The 16294-nt window shown below is 37.3% G+C and overlaps 1 protein-coding gene across 1 annotated transcript; it reads right to left on the reverse strand.

The window, feature by feature from the left end:
• Window positions 1–827: 827 nt before the first annotated feature.
• Window positions 828–3107, reverse strand: LOC129250715 (uncharacterized). The gene is made up of 2 exons (XM_054890314.1): window positions 2526–3107; window positions 828–2453 (listed from the first exon to the last, which is right to left on the reverse strand). The coding sequence occupies exons 1-2, from the start codon at window positions 3105–3107 to the stop codon at window positions 828–830; spliced, it is 2208 nt and encodes a 735-aa protein (XP_054746289.1).
• Window positions 3108–16294: the final 13187 nt, after the last annotated feature.

Below are 16294 nucleotides of genomic sequence, written 5' to 3' on the forward strand. Positions count from 1 at the left end.
GTCGGCAAAGCCATGAATTTGGCAGCTTGCACTCGACTCGGTGTGTACAAACCGAGGAATGCTTATTGATGGTAGCTGCAGTAAATTGGCTTTGAAATTTTCCCAGCTGGTGTCGAGGTGCAATGGAATCGACTCATCCCAATCTAGTTTTTGCAGCTAAAGCTCTTGCAATAAGATTTTTGCTTTGGTAACTAGTGGGGCAAGTAAACCAAGAGGATCGAAAAGACGAGCCGAAACTGATAATATGTTTCGCTTAGTGGCTCGTAAACTGGTAAAGTTGTCATTTAAGACAAACCGAAACAAATCTTCCTTCGGCAACCAATGGATTCCAAGTGTTTTTGTGGAGTCTGTGTGATTGAAGTGTAAGGCCTTCTTAGAACTCTCACAATCGAAAAATGATGGGTGATTTGAAAACCACTTAGATAAATTGAATCCTGCCGAGTTTAATATTTTCACTACCTCACTTCTAATAAGATCTAGAGATTCGAAATTATCGGATCCTGTAAGCAGGTCGTCTACATAAAAATCTCTTTTTATTGCCTTTGAGCCGAGTGGATACATATGTGTATTGGCATCGCTGAGCATTTGTAAACACCGTGTAGCGAAAAATGGAGCAGGCGCAGTGCCGTATGTTACGGTGTTAAGTCGAAAGATTTGAAGTGGTTCAGATGGATGCCGTCTCCACACTACAAGCTGAAAGTTTTTGTCTTCTTCGTGCATGAGAATTTGGCGGTACATTTTAGTAATGCCCGCCGTAAATGCATATTTATGCAAGCGAAAACGAAGAAGTGTTGAATACAGCTCTTCTTGAATGGTCGGCCCAACCATCAAGATTTCAACGCAATTTGAGAAGAGGTACGACTTGATGCGTCGAAAACAACACGTAATTTATTCGTCGTACTTTCAGGCCGAAGAACGCATTGATGCGGAATGAAGTAGTGTGGCTCACTCGGGATCTTATTATTTGTTGGGCTCATGTGACCCAATTCGATGTATTCATTCATGAAGTCCAGATACATTTGACGAAGTTTTGGATCTTTCAAGGTCTTTCTCTCCAGGGCCTGAAACCGCCGAGACGCGGTTTCATAGGAATTACCGAGTAACTTACGGTCATCTTTGAAAGGCAGTCTTACTTGAAGCCTTCCTGAAGGCAAAACTTTAGTAGTTTTTACGAAAAATTTTTCACACTCTATTTGTTCAGGTGTGAATTTTGTCGAACTAGCCCCTGAAGGTATTTCTTCCATCGCCCAGAACCTTTGGACAATGGAATCTATATTTGCTAGATCTTGTTCAGTATGGCATAATGTGCTACTGACTGTGGGAGGAGGACGTTGGTTGGAGGCGTATTTGCCAGACACAACCCAGCCTAAAAGTGTCTTTTGCAATGTTGGGTGATTGGGGCTGGCCTTGATCTGGCCTACAGCTAAAAGCTCGAAAAATGTTTCAGCACCTAACAAAAGATCTACCTTTTGAGCCTTATAAAATTCTGGGTCCGCTAAGCTAATGTTTTCAGGAATTTTCCAGCCATTAATATTTACGTTACGATCTGGATGGCTGGCTGAAATGGATCGCATTATCCAAAACTGTGCCGAAAACTCATAATTATTGACCCGCGATTTTACAAACGTATTTAATTTCGTCCTTACTTTTTTGGTTGCATTTCCGATGCCGATAATATTTAAGGTCGTACTTTCGCGACGAATTCGTAATTTCTGCGCCAAATCCTCTGTCATGAAATTCACCTGAGATCCAGAATCCAGCAAGGCTCGTGCAGCAAGGTACTCTCCGGAGCTACTTTTTACGTTGACTACGGCTGTAGCCAACATAACCCGATCTGGCGTACTCGTCGTGTGCATGGCATGCGAGGTCGAAAGTTGTGGTGCAGTTGCAAAGGATACAGGGTACTGGTGCAGCAACGTGTGATGCGAACGGTTGCAAACACGACACCGATCCGTTTTGCACTTTGAAACTGAGTGCCCCTTTCGCAAACAATTTATGAATAAGGGGACTGATTTAGCAAACTCAAATCGCTGCTGAGCAGAGAGAGTTTTAAAAGTAGGACACGCGGGTATACTATGATCATTTGATTTACAGTGCGGACACACCGGCTGTTTTATATTTGAAGTCACTAAGGCAGCTTTCGTCCTTCCCGCATGAAGGTGGGGTTTCTGAATGCTGTGACTGCTTGACGGCTTGAGCCTCGACGTTGAGGCTTCATCGGTAGATAAATGTTGGTAGCGTTTATTTAATGCTGCCTCACACTCACGCCATAATGGCAGCTTATCATAATCCAACTGTTCCTCCCACTTTGACCGAGTAACGGTGTCAACTTTTGACATTACCAGATGAATTATGATAGCGTTTGTGATGTTTTTCTCGTCACCTAACGACAGCAACGAGTCGTAAACAGCCGACACTGTATCAATCATTGTGCGCAATGAAAGCGCAGATGGCTTTGGGATAGTTGGCAGTTCAAAAAGTTTGGAAATTGTGTCGAAAAATATTAAGCATTTATTGCCATAAACTTTTTTGAGACTAGCCAACGCCTTCGAATAATTTTCACCCGACATTTGGAAGGCCTTTACCGTTCCCAAAGCTTCACCAGACAGACAGTTAACCAAGTGATTAAATTTCTCAATTTCTGGGATTGTAGGATCGTTGTGCACCAAACTCTCGAACAGACTCATAAAATTTTTAAATTCCGAATATTCCCCTTTAAATTTCGGTAGCGACATTTTCGGTAGTCGCGAGCTGTGAGGTGCAACAAATGATGTTTCGGCTATTGACGATTTATTACTCGCCAGAATAGATTTTATAACGGACTTAGTTTCCACTATTAGGTCCTCTAACTCCCCACGGGCTATGTCTTCCTCGTCGATTTCTTCAATTTTCGACTGACACTTCATAAGCTTATCGCTATGAGAGTTCAAAATGTCCAGTCGACACTCCAATTCAATTGGATCTAACGTCATTGTTTTATCGAGGAGACCCGTTTTTATGCGCACTATACTATTTTTCGCAACAGTTCGCTGGCGCTTTAGTGATTTCAATTCCATAATCTCCTTACTTGGAGAGAGACTTGGAACTGCTGTCTTTGGCTTGCTCATTTTGAGTTAAATTATTTAAACTCCCGAAAAATTTGCTCAATGTCCACAGAAACGAAAAAATATCTGTGAGAGTTTGTGGCTGAAAAAACGAAAACGAAAAGATGGCTGAATAGCCTGCACAAATCTCAATCAGAAAAACGAAAAATAGCTGTTGGACAAGGCTGTGGTCAGGCCACGAAAGGATGAGCAAGCACAGTAGCACAACACTACGAAAATTGTTCAACAGATTTGCGAAAAATCGATTTTTGTTTAAATTATTTCCTTGTAAATAATCCGTATTTACGAAAAATTTATTTAACTTTATAATAATTTTAATTTAATTGAACTTATTGTTCGAAAAAAAGGTCTTCAATCTCTTTAATTTTGTTTTTTTTTTTTTAATTTATTGACGATTTCGCATTTAAGGTCACACCCTTTATTATCAAATCCCAACGTGCCCTTGTTTCACTTTCGCGGAGTTTTATATACGTATATTTGTATAGATAATTGTATATATGGTACATGTACACATATGGGAGTGTGTACATATATGTATGTATATATATGCAAGAAAGTGAAAAGGGGATGCAAAAAATTGAGAGTGTTTATCAACAACAACCACAACTTTCAATTTATTGCACTTGTTACCTGTATAGGCTTATTGCAAGCCTTGACTTTCCTTTTGCAAAGGATGCAGGTGCAGGTCATTCCTGGCGGCGACAGAACCAGCGGTAGGGATTGCAGCGACAGCGGGCGATGACGGCAGCAGCACTGACCAGAGTAGCAGCGACGGTTACAGTGATGAGAGCAGCGGTGAGTATGGCAGTAACTGCGAGAACTGTGACAGCGGACAGTGATATATACACGAGGGCGACGAACTGCAAATGAGCAGCGGTGAATTGCACTGTTTTTTTTTTTTTTTTTTTATAAATTTGCCTTATTTTTGGCCGAGAACATTTACATATCACTGTGACCGTTTACATAAGCACCGCACTGTTTCAGCTTTGCACTGTGTATTGTAATTTATTCTTTTTTATGTATATTATTATATATTTTTTTTTTAACCCTTTTGGCTCTAAATATTTTATTGTTGTTAAACAATTTTTTTTTTTTTTAACGTTTTTTTGATAGATGTATTAGTTTTTTTTTTTTTTTTTTTTTTTGTTTTTTTTTTTTTTTGGTTTTTGGGGGCTCACTTGTCACTGTGCACTTTTTTGTATATGCATATACATATGTATGTACATATATTAGTTTTGCTGTCTTTTTGTTATTTTTGTGAACGGACCGCGCAGGCAATAGTTATTTAGTTATTTATTCGGCACTTTATTTTAAATACAGTACTATCTCGATAATCCGGACACCCTTAATGTTAGGGGTCGTCCGGATTATGGGGGTGCCCGGATTATAGATGATTTTTTTTTTTCAACTAAACGTTGTTTTTTTGAAATGAACATAACGCAATTCAGATATATGTATGTACATAAATAGTTTTATTAAATACAGTACAATCATACTTACATAATAATATGTACATCTGTACATAATCAAACATTTTTTTTATTTAGTATGTACTATTTCAAAAAAATTATTAATTTTGGTCTGCTGCGAGTTCGCCAGCAACATTTTATCTGCAATCTTAAAACTAAAATATCCATAGCCGAAGCGTCAATTTGTTCTGCCCATTGTATAGCCTTGGAAAAAATATTCTTTGCTTCACCGCTACTTATAGTATTTACCGCTTCAACTATGGTTCAATCGGAATCAGCTTCTTCTATATTATTATTTTCATAATAATAATGTCCACTCAATTCAGTTTGTCACTAAAGAATAAACACAACGCGTGATTTATGCTGTTGCATTTCGTATACATATATTGTTGTTAAAGTACCGCTATTTTACGAAAAACTCACAAAGCAAACTAAAAATTAAAATACATATGTATGTACATACATATTAAGAAGCAAATTTGAAAAATGTCCGGATTATAGAGTAAAAAATGTTAAACTGTCCGAATTTAGCAGTTGTCCGGATTATATATGTGACCGGACTACCGCGTGTCCGGATTATCGAGATAGTACTGTATTAGTTATTAAAAATTTGCGTTCACAAATTGCCAACTTTTGGTCTTTTATCACTATCACTCCACTTTCGCACTACTGTCCCTGCTCGGGCGCCATGAAAAATCTCAAGCTTTTTTGAGATGAGAAATTAATTTTTCGTGGGACATGCGCGAATTGCCTGTTAAATAAATTGCGAGCGCGTTCCGTGGTAACTTCACAAGTGATTTGTTTATTTCTGAATTCGAGTTTTTATAATGTTTTAGCCTAACGGATTAAGTTCAAATTTATGTAATTATAGTAAATATGTATTGCTCTGTTACGTTTATGTAATATAGGTGTTTATACATATATAGTGCTATTTTTATGTACGAAAATTGAACAGTATTTTTAGAAAACAGTAAACTTAATTTGAAACGTTACGAGAAATTATGGAATTTAACAAATTCTAATAATAATGATTAAAATTAAATTAAATATATAAAATTAAATTAGTAATTAAAATTCTAAGCCATTTGGCGTAACAGGAGTAAATATCCGAATGATCGAATTCCTGTCTAACAAATGCTAAAACAATTAAATTTTGCATATGCATGGACATATTATGTATGCGCGTATGCTCACTTGATGCCCGTACGTACATATTTGTGTTCTGAACTTCGAGCAAAACAATGCTTATTAATATACACATTAGACCGGAGTGAAATACGTAAATTTTTTCAAATCATATCGTAATAGCAGGGAAAAGTTGCTACATATCAATACAAATTCAGGAAAAAAAGAAATTTCAAATCGGTTAATATCTTCCGTTCGCGCATTGCATTTAAAATTTACAAATTTTATAATAAATTGAACAAATATTCGAAAAATTGTAAGAGGTGGAAATGATGTTAGATAAAGTTCATTTTTTGTAGACTATTACAACATCAGGTATAGTTTGAAAAGAAAAACGTCTACCGCTCTATCACAGCCCCTACAGCCCCTGAAAAGAAGTGGAAAATGTCATTTTTTGTATAAATTTACGGAATTGCGGGTTTTTCGTTTCTCTATTTTAATTTTTGTATAAGTCTTCTTGAGTATATAAGTAGAATAAATTATTCCCCTCTTAGCGCGCCCACTAACCACACTGTCTTAAAGAAGTTTTGTACAGCTCTTGGCCCGCCCTTTTTGGACGACTCAGAACTCACCGCGTGAAGGTGACTGTACTACGAGTTCCACTCACTCCCTTCCCAACCAACCAACCAAAGATGACAAATTATTTATTCAGGAGTGGCAAAGTCTGCTTTAGTGTCAAATTGAGGCATAACTGTACGAGAAGTGAGTGTTGCTCTTATAAACCCATCACGTCTCTCGTTCCCATACACTTTTGAGGACGCTTGAGTTACTAGTTTTACGCAACGCTCCTTTAGATGGCTCTTTCAAAGAAATGTATAATCGTAGGAACCTGTTTGCAATTGTCAACCAACGAGAGTGTGATATTGGTCCCGGATGTCGGTTTGCTAGATCTGGGGAGCAAAAACCAGCATCAATAGCAATGGCAATGTCATGTAAGTATTTCTGATCTTTACTTAAGCTTATTGCGTCAAGCGTTCGTGGAAGAGAGCATTCAATCCTCTGAAAAGCAACGATGGACAAAGATTCACATTTAGCCAGCTGTTTGCCAAGAAGCCAACTGAAAGACTGAGGACCTGCTGGTTTACCATCAAGTATTTCAACTAGATGCCTCAAAGGTAATTCATTAAAATGGAGGAGACAGATAGCCCATTGTACTGGTCTTTTTAAACACGTTTTAATGAATTTTATTGCACCATTCTTCCACCCAGTATTTGTTGACGTACCATCACATCCAATCACTACAACATTAGATTGATTTATACCATTTTCTTCAAAATAATTTACAATGCTGTATGCTGTGTCCTTTCCACTTTTCGAAGTAGGTACTAAATGACAAAGCTACTTTGAGCATGGTTCTGTTATTACTGAAATGTGCTCTTCTTTTTTTTAGATTGATAACGTTTGTTTCCTTTTTCAACTAAAACTAAAGTGTCATCCATCCTGCCATCAAAATACACACACATCGGATCGTTTAATTGCTCTATTGCATTCGCCGATTCGATAAGTTTTAGTCTACATTTTTCTTTTTCTCTTATAAATTTTGCTTCGATCAACAACAAAAGAAGTATCTTTGTCCGTTATAAGACTAACGTCTTTAAATGCACTAGACACAATAGCTGCTGCTGCTCTATCAGATACTCCAAAACGATCACTTGTTAAAGCCGTTGCTGGAAGTGCTAAGCACATCTGTGCATTTTTTGAACTTGCTGACTGAGAGAAAATAGAGCGTGGGGTCTGAAAATCGGGATCATTCTTATCATTGTCAACTTCAGGAGTTATCTCTGTTATACACTTGTCAAAGCTTCTTTGACAAAAGCAATTGAGTGTCATCTCGTACTTGCAGGACGAAATGTCAAATAATGTACTTGAAGATTGTTCAATAAAATCATTGTACTTCTTTTGTTTCTCAGGTGTGTCTTTGTCCCTTGAATAAGATTTACGAAGAGTGTAGTATCGATCATGTAGATTTTTGATCTTTTGTACAACTCTTGTGTGGGAAACTATTGGAATCGAAACCTTGGAATAAAGGGACTCAGTCTGATGAGCTACAGTATCTGCTACAACTGTGAAGCTTAACTTCTGACCAGAACTGGCAGCAGAAGATCCTACTGTCATTTTGTACCTCACTTCTTGCCAACATTGTATAATGTCGGTATTAGTGGGAAGGACCGATGACAGCAGTGGTTTAGGTGCACCAAAAATGGGCAGTGTATGTCTTTATGAGTAAGAGACGTGATTAAAATGTTTGAAGCGATTTAATGTTAAGTAATTGTGTAAACTATGTAATTCAAAAGAACATCGAATAGAAATTTTTTTGACCAAACAGCGCTGTTCGACAGGAGTGAAAGCAGAACTGGTAATGACCAGAGAGTGCTAGCTCTTCTGTGCATTCGTTTATCGGTATGCCAGAATCAAAAGCAAAATGAAAAGAAAGACGATGGAATACAAGTAACCAAATGGAAGACGATCTAAAGCACAGACGTGTTATAGTAGCCGTAAACCCCTTTCACGCAAGCCTCATTTGGCATAGGCCTCTTTAGTAGATTTGGTGTAAAATTGGTGAAAGTTGATCGCTCAGAACCACAGAAATGGATAGATTAGTAAATTAAAAATCTACTACTCAATGCTGAAAGTGCTATGTATAAAAAGGGAGCTCGATCTTTAATCATTTACAACTTCTACAAGTTTTCGTAAATCAGCTAGATTTGGGATAAAATTTGTAAATTTTAAATGCAATGCGCGAACGGAAGATATTAACCGATTTGAAATTTCTTTTTTTCCCTGAATTTGTATTGATATGTAGCAACTTTTCCCTGCTATTACGATATGATTTGAAAAAATTTTCGTATTTCACTCCGGTCTAATACACATATGTAGGTATGCATGTACAGCAGTAAAAAAAATATTCGACATAAGTAATAAAGTTTATTATTTTGTCAATAAAAAACTGTTAAATGTTAAACTTAACAAAAGGAAGGAACACAAAGTTTTATTAAGGAACCAAAATGTAATATTCAATACAAAAAATGAGATTTCCAAACAAAAATGTAAACAAATTCATGGCTTAAAAAATAAATAACAAGAAGCAAGCAAAAAAAGTATTCGACATTGGTAATAGTATTTTTAAAATATTTTAATGATACTACAACTTTAGTAGCGAGTTGCTTGTCCTTGTCGGTGTATGACCTCTCTCAAACGATCTGGCATAGATTTGACCAATGTTTGGGTATATTCTGGGTCAATTTGGCTCCATTCCTCCTGCAGGATGACTTTCATCTGGTTCTTGTTTGAGAATTTGCGGTTTCGGATTTTTGAAGTGAAAACTTCTTTAGAATCGTTGGGAGTGATTTGAGAAAAAGTGGAACGAAAAAAGCGACACTCTTGGCTACGAATATTACATATAAACGTAGCGACGAACTAAATAACTTTTAGGCCAGCGCCGACAGCATGGCGCGATAGCCGAGCGGCTAGCAATGTGAGCTTCCGATCCAAAATTCTTGGTTCGAATCACAAGAAAAAAAATTTTTTATACAGTTATTTTATTTTATTTTATGATATGTTTATGAGGAGCTTTTTTTCATGGCAGAAATACACTCGGTGTTTTGCCATTGCCTGCTGAGGGGTGAGCGCTATTAGAAAAATAGTTTTCCTTAATTTTGGTGTTTTCACCGAGATTCGAACTGACGTTCTCTCTGTGAATTCTGAATAGTAGTCACGCACCAACCCATTCCGCTACGGCGTTTGTTTAATTTTACTGATGCAAAAATGAGGAAAAATATATGAATAAAGTTTGCTTACTGTTTACACATTTTCCAAAGGTGACGGAGAACCAAAAAAAAGTCGATTTTCAAACAAATACGAGTGCATATGTGTAATTGTGTTAGAGTTTCGGTCACGCCCCAGCAAAACCTGCGTGCATATGTGTTTGTAACATTCAAAAAAATGTAATTGAGTTAGAGTTTCGGTCACGCAGGTTTTGCTGGGGACGCTCATAATAGCAACCGCGTGTGTATTTTTATATTCGTAAATATTTTCCTTTTTTAATATTTACCGCAATTATGCCGAAAAATAATACAGAAAAGTGTCGTGAGTATCGACAGAAAAAAAATCAATAAATAGCATCACGGAATTCATTCACGAAAATTTAATAAAGTATACACCAGAAGTATCGCGGATACTTAGAAAAGATTACAATAAAGTTCCAATGATTTTAAGTGGCGATTTTAACGTAAATTTTGCATTGGACACAGCGGTTCCTTTAATTGACGTTCTCAATACAACATTCAATTTAAAAATGTGTAACAATCGCACTGAATCGACTACACGATCAAAAACAACAATTGCCGCGGTATTTCAAAGATATGTTGACAACATCGAAACCAAAGCATTTGTATCATATTTTAGTTATCATAAGCCACTCGTATCATTTGTTGAAATTGAAAACATTGAGGATGAATAATAATAAAATGAAGAAAATAAAATATGAACTTTATAGCAATATTATAATGAACCTATAATTATCCCGCTCCTAATGCTGCTTTCGTCTTATTCTCTCTCAGTTTGTTTTACGGAAGGTTTCACTTCTATCGCGTCTAACCGTTAGACTGGTATTTTTTTTTTTCAAATGTCTCCAAAGGTGTTCAATTGGGTTAAGATCTGTGGACTGTGACGGCGTTTTTATTATTTTTGGACAATTATAGAACAGCTAAAGCTTTGTATTAATCGCGCTATGCTTGGGGTCATTATCCTGATAGAATTTAAATCTATTTGACAGACCCAATTTTTCTGCGCTTGGCTGTAAATTTTGCTTTAGGAGATCAATATATTTTCGGTGGTCCATGATCCCATCAATAAATGCTAAATTGCCAACACCTGATGCCGCCATGCATCCCCATATAATAACACCACCTCCACCATGTTTCACCGTTGGTACCATATTTTTTTCTTCCAGTTCTGTGTTAGGCTTACGATACTCCAGAACTTCGCCATCACATCCAAAAAGGTTATATTTACTTTCGTCGGCAAAAATTACATCCATCCAAAACTCAATGGGCTTATTTACGTGTTCCTTCGCAAAGTCTAATGTTATCTTCCTATTTTTCTTCGAAATGTGTGGTTTCTTTCTGGCTGATTGTGCATGGAAGTCATGTTTTCTTAGCACATTTCTTATTGTTTGGGAACCGTGGTATTACTTTTCGGATCTTTTCTCACTTCCCGCACGATTCGCCGTTCATCTATTTCCGTAAGCTTGCGAGGTCGACCAGTCCTTTCCTTGTTTATCATAGTGTTTCCTGTATTGAATTTTTTTGTGATATAATGAACAGTAGTTCTTGGTTTCTGGACAATTTCTGCTATGCATTTTTCGGTCTTTCCTAATTTGTAATGATGTATTATTAAATTTCTTACATCTAGAGAAGTTTCTTTGCTTTTACGTCCCATCTTCCTGATCACTTTTACAAAAATGAGTAAAAAATGCTTGTAAATGATAAACAAGAATTATTACGGTATTTTTAACAACAACAACAAATTATACAAAATACATATTCACTATAAAAGAAAAACAACGGTTGTCGAATACTTTGTGCGGTCTTATCCAAAAAGATGACTGAGCGTTAAAATGTGAAATATTGGTTAATTTTATAACGGTATATTCTGAAATACTTACTACATTATCTTAATCAGAAACTAAAACATTTTTAAAGAATACTAGCATTTTGAAATCAATTTTAAAAAATTACTCTAATGTCGAATAGTTTTATTGCCCGCTGTACATACAACCACACACACGGGCCACTCATTTTATTCCTCTAAATGCGCATGCCGCCCAAAGATAAAATTCTATGCCTAGCGACTTCAAAACAAAATACATCCATAGGCGCTCTATACATTAACGTTCTCTGCAACAAATTCTAAAGAAATTGAAAAGCAAATATGCAAAACAGTTATTGACAGTGTCCAAATAGTGTGTTATTTGTTGTTGTTGCTTTGCTTGTTGTTTTTCCAAAGAATTTGTAGTTTTTTTTTATTAATTCCCTTTAAATGCTGTGAATAAATAGGAAACAGTTCAAAATAAATAGAAGTCAAAGATAAATAAGGAGTGCTATTTTTTGCTATTGAAATCGCAAAATTGAATTTATTTTTTATGTTAAAACTCATTCTTGACATACTAGGGCAAAATTTTTCATTGGATATTTTTAATATTTGAAGAATTTTTATATAAAATATTATATATGTATGTATTTATAAGACTGGAGAACAAGTTCGTAGCGTTTTTACCGAAAACTTTTATTTAAACAAAAAATAATGATTTTGTCAATAAGTTAATCAATTATATATTCGCCATTGCTGTTTACAACCTCTTTCCACCTATCGATGTTGTTGATGTCGTTTTTCCAAAAATCGCCTGGTCTGGTATCAAGGAAGCTGTTGAGGCAGTTTTTAAGGCCGTCTTTTTTTCTTGAAGGTAACGCCCTTCATATGGTTTGACAGGGTGCGGAAAAGATCATATTCGGTCGGTGCAAGATTCGGAGAATACGGCGGGCGCCGAAACCGGAGTGCGGTTTTGACGACTTGCGCAACGTGGGACCTGGCGTTGTCGTGTAGGAGTATGGTTTGACCATGTCGATCAAGTCTTTTCAGTCGAATAGCCTCATTCACGTAGCTGTGCAATGTAGAGCTCCTTGTTGACCGTGACATTCTTTTCGAGCATTTCCCAGTACACCATGCTCTCCCAGTCTCATCAAACACTTATAATGATCTTCTTTGAATGAAGATCCGGGTTTACTCTCGGCTTTGGTGTATCTCCTGAAGCCACCCACACCTTTCTTTGCTTCTTGTTGCTTATCGATGTATGGGCACCATTTCTCATCTCTCGTGACGATTTGTTACAAAAAGGGCTGTTTATGACCGCATGTTGCTCGATAGCGGGCGAGATGCTGAGAAGGAATTCGAAGGTGAATTTCTATGTTTTTCTCATTGAGCTCGAGTGGTACCCAGACTCCCAATTTTCTGATAAATCCCATTGAATGAAGGTGATTGAGAATCGTTTTATGATCGATGAACAGCTAAAAGGAGCAGGTTTTGAAATTGTTGATTTTATCCTCGTGGGCATTCCTTTTCTAAGCCGCAAAACTAATAAGAAATTAAATAACTCAAAAATATAATTAACATAGCTTTGTAGAGCAGAAAGAGTTGAATGAATACCTTAGCCTTTGCCAAACAGCAAACAAATCGTTGAAAGATAACAGAAAATATAAAAAGCTATGAACTTATTCCCCAAGGAAATAGTTATTCCATTTTAATATTTATGTCGCACAAAAGTAAATTATTTTGTAGACGTCCGATGGTCCATCCAAGAGTTAGAGAATCTTATATATAAAGGGTCCGGCACTCTAAGTGTAACCAACATTTAGTTTGGAAAATTACTTTTATTCAATTCAAACTAAAAAATGTGTGAAAATAATACATAATTCAGAATCAATTTACTTTTGCTCCACATGACCACCTTTTGCCTTGACTATGGCCTTGAGACAGTCCAGAAATGAATCGCAAGCTGCCCGAATGAGACTTGTCGGTATTTTGGCCCACTCACGGACAATGGCTTTTTTCAACGCCTCGAGAGTGGTGAATCTTTTAGTTCGCACGTTGCTACCCAAAATGGCCCAAAGAGAACGATCCATAGGATTCGCGACTGGTGAATTTGGGAAACATATTGTGGACGTTATGAGGTTCGGAACGTTGTTTTTAGCCATTCTTGTTTCACTTAAGCTTTGTGAGACGGTGCCGAGTCCTGTTGAAACATCCATAGTCTGCCACCGAAATGTTTGTCTGCCCACGGCTTCAAAGCAACCTCCAGAATACTTTTCCTATAATATTTCGTATTTATCACGGCGGCCCAAACCATTACCTGCGGCGGGTGCTTCCTCCTAGTGGCCAATCGATGACTCAAATTCTTGCATGAACGGTCAGACGAATAAGCCCTATCCCTTGGGAGTTTACGAATTGCCCAATTTGAAAAATTTTCTCATCAGAAAACACAATGTTCGGAAATTGACCGAATTAAGGAATGCCCATTTTGACCGATTGACGGTCGTGAGTCTCCAAGGGTTGCATCGTTTCATATTTGTCAATAATGACATTTGTTTAAGATTATACGTGGGCCATAACGTTCTGCTAATGTTGCAAGTCATCTGGTCCCTTTATCTACAATCCGCGATTCGGAAGTATTTTGAGGAAATTGTATTCTTGATTGCACCCAGTGGTGTGAATACCGATTCTGCAAGGACGTTATTTTTCGCAGATCCCTCTCTTACCAGTCCATCTGCTCTTTAATTTAATTCAATGTTCCGATGTCCCAGATTAAGGTAACGTTGTAGTTTTCACTCAAGGTAGTAAGGCTATACCAACTTTGTTCCACCAGTTTAGTTGTTGTACCCGGATCTAGCGCCTGGATTGGAGCTTGACTATCCAAGAAAAGCGATATTGCCCTTAAAAGAGAAATCTGCGATTAGTAATTTTCTTGCTTCCCCGATGGACAGATTTTTCAACTCTAAGTCTATGAGAATATATACCTGCCCCAGCACCACACTCCATTTTACTGCCATCTGTATAGACTGTAGTGTCGTAGTTGTTAAGTGAGAATCCCTTACTCCATTCCTCCTTAGATGGGAAGAGAGTCGCGAGATTCCTATTGAATGTTACCGTCGGGACGATGTAATTAGTACTCTCCGAGATGTACTGAGCTTGTCGCAATAGTAGACTGGCACGACCATAAGTTTTTTCTTCCAGCGAGCCGCTTTATTTAAACTAAATGCACTCATGAGCTTCACTAAGACATGATCTGATGGCACCGATCGTTATTCCGCAGGCTGATTTTTGTATTCTGCAATTTGATCTCTGGGTCGTGATTGGCCGTATAATCTCCTAATAGAATCATAATGTTTACTTATGTAGAAGACCCCATTTTCTTCCTAGCATACGTCGCCTCACTGGAGAGACATTTGTATTTTGTGGGTTTATTTTGACTACTTAGGAGTATGAAAGCCAGTTTATGGCTGGGCGAGAGTAGGGTTCTCATCCTTCTTTCTCAGTGGCGGATATTTGAGCTTTGCCAAATTTTTGTAAACCATGCATCCTTTATAATTGGCTAGGTGATTTCTTGCACACAGGGCGCATTTTACATCGTCCGTTTTGTTGTTACGCGAGCAGTTTAAGAATAAGTGGGCTCCAGCGCTTACAAACTGGTTTTCTGTGACAGTAGGTTTTAGTGTGTCCGTACTGCTGGCAATTAGCGCATTGTGGAAATTCGCTTCTCTCCTGCTTGGGCTTATAAGTGTAAAACTCTGTTTGTTTTTGAGGGGCTTTGGATTTACCCGGGCTATCGAGTTGTCTCTTTTTTAACACACTTTTTTAGCTCTACAGTTTGTCAATCGTTGCCTTGTACAGTTTTGCTGGTCGAAAGTTGTGGGGAGGCGTTCTGCCATTGATAAAGTAGCTGCACCTGTTGTTGTAGCAACTGAATTTAGGCTTAAGACAAGGGTGGGACTGAAACATTCGGGGCCCCAATGGGCGAGGAGTGGCCAACCAACATTTTCTAGTTCTTCGAGATTTTTATTCAAAACAATTTTTTCCCTTAAACATATTATTTGGCAACCCTCTTCAAATAGTTTGTAGCATACAATTGTGCAAAATTTTTTTATTTATTTAATTCAATGTGAGTCAGCTATTTTATTTCAATTTAATTTTTTTATTGTGTCAATTGCAATTGGTGTTGTTGTTTATTTTGCAGCTCTGTAGCAGTCGTAGAAATATTTTTAGTTTTTTTTTTATTTCATTTTTTACTGAAGCTGAGCGACAGCGAGGAAGTTGTATAAATGCACTATGGTATAATTTGCACTCTTGTACACATTTCACTGTGCTATCGGTTTTTTATTTATATACATATATTATATATCGTGTATAACTGACGCGTAGACCTCTTTTGGGTGTTTGGCCGAGCTATTTTGTGGTGTGCGTCTTGATGTTTTTCCACAAATAGAGGGACCTACAGTTTCAACCCGACTCCGAATGGCAATATTTTCTTATGAGGAGCTTTTTCATGGCAGAAATGCACACGAAGGTTTGCCATTGCATACCGAAGGGCGACCGCTACTAGAAAAACTTTTTCTTAATTTTGGTAGTTCACCGAGATTCGCACCTACGTTCTTTCTGAATTCCAGTTTTTTATGAAAGCAAAATTTTCTCATCCGCAGTTCACTAATTGCCAAATGAACATGAGTGAAAGTGAAAGTTTTGTCAGGTAATATTTGGTAGGGTAAAAATTAGTACCTGGTGATAAATAGCTTAAGTTCTGTTTTATGCGCGTTTAATCTTAAGACGCAGCCTGTTGCCCAAGAGCTAAGATCGCCTAGCGCCTTTTGAACGACCCCACTGATCGTATTAGGACACAGTCCGGATGCCATTATTACCACATCATCAGCGTACGCCATTTTTGCCCCACCTCTATTAAGTTTTATTAAGATTTTGCTAATCACACAT

This window comes from Anastrepha obliqua, chromosome 6 (genome assembly GCF_027943255.1).
Source record: "Anastrepha obliqua isolate idAnaObli1 chromosome 6, idAnaObli1_1.0, whole genome shotgun sequence".
In the NCBI taxonomy this organism is placed as follows: Eukaryota; Metazoa; Arthropoda; class Insecta; order Diptera; family Tephritidae; genus Anastrepha; species Anastrepha obliqua.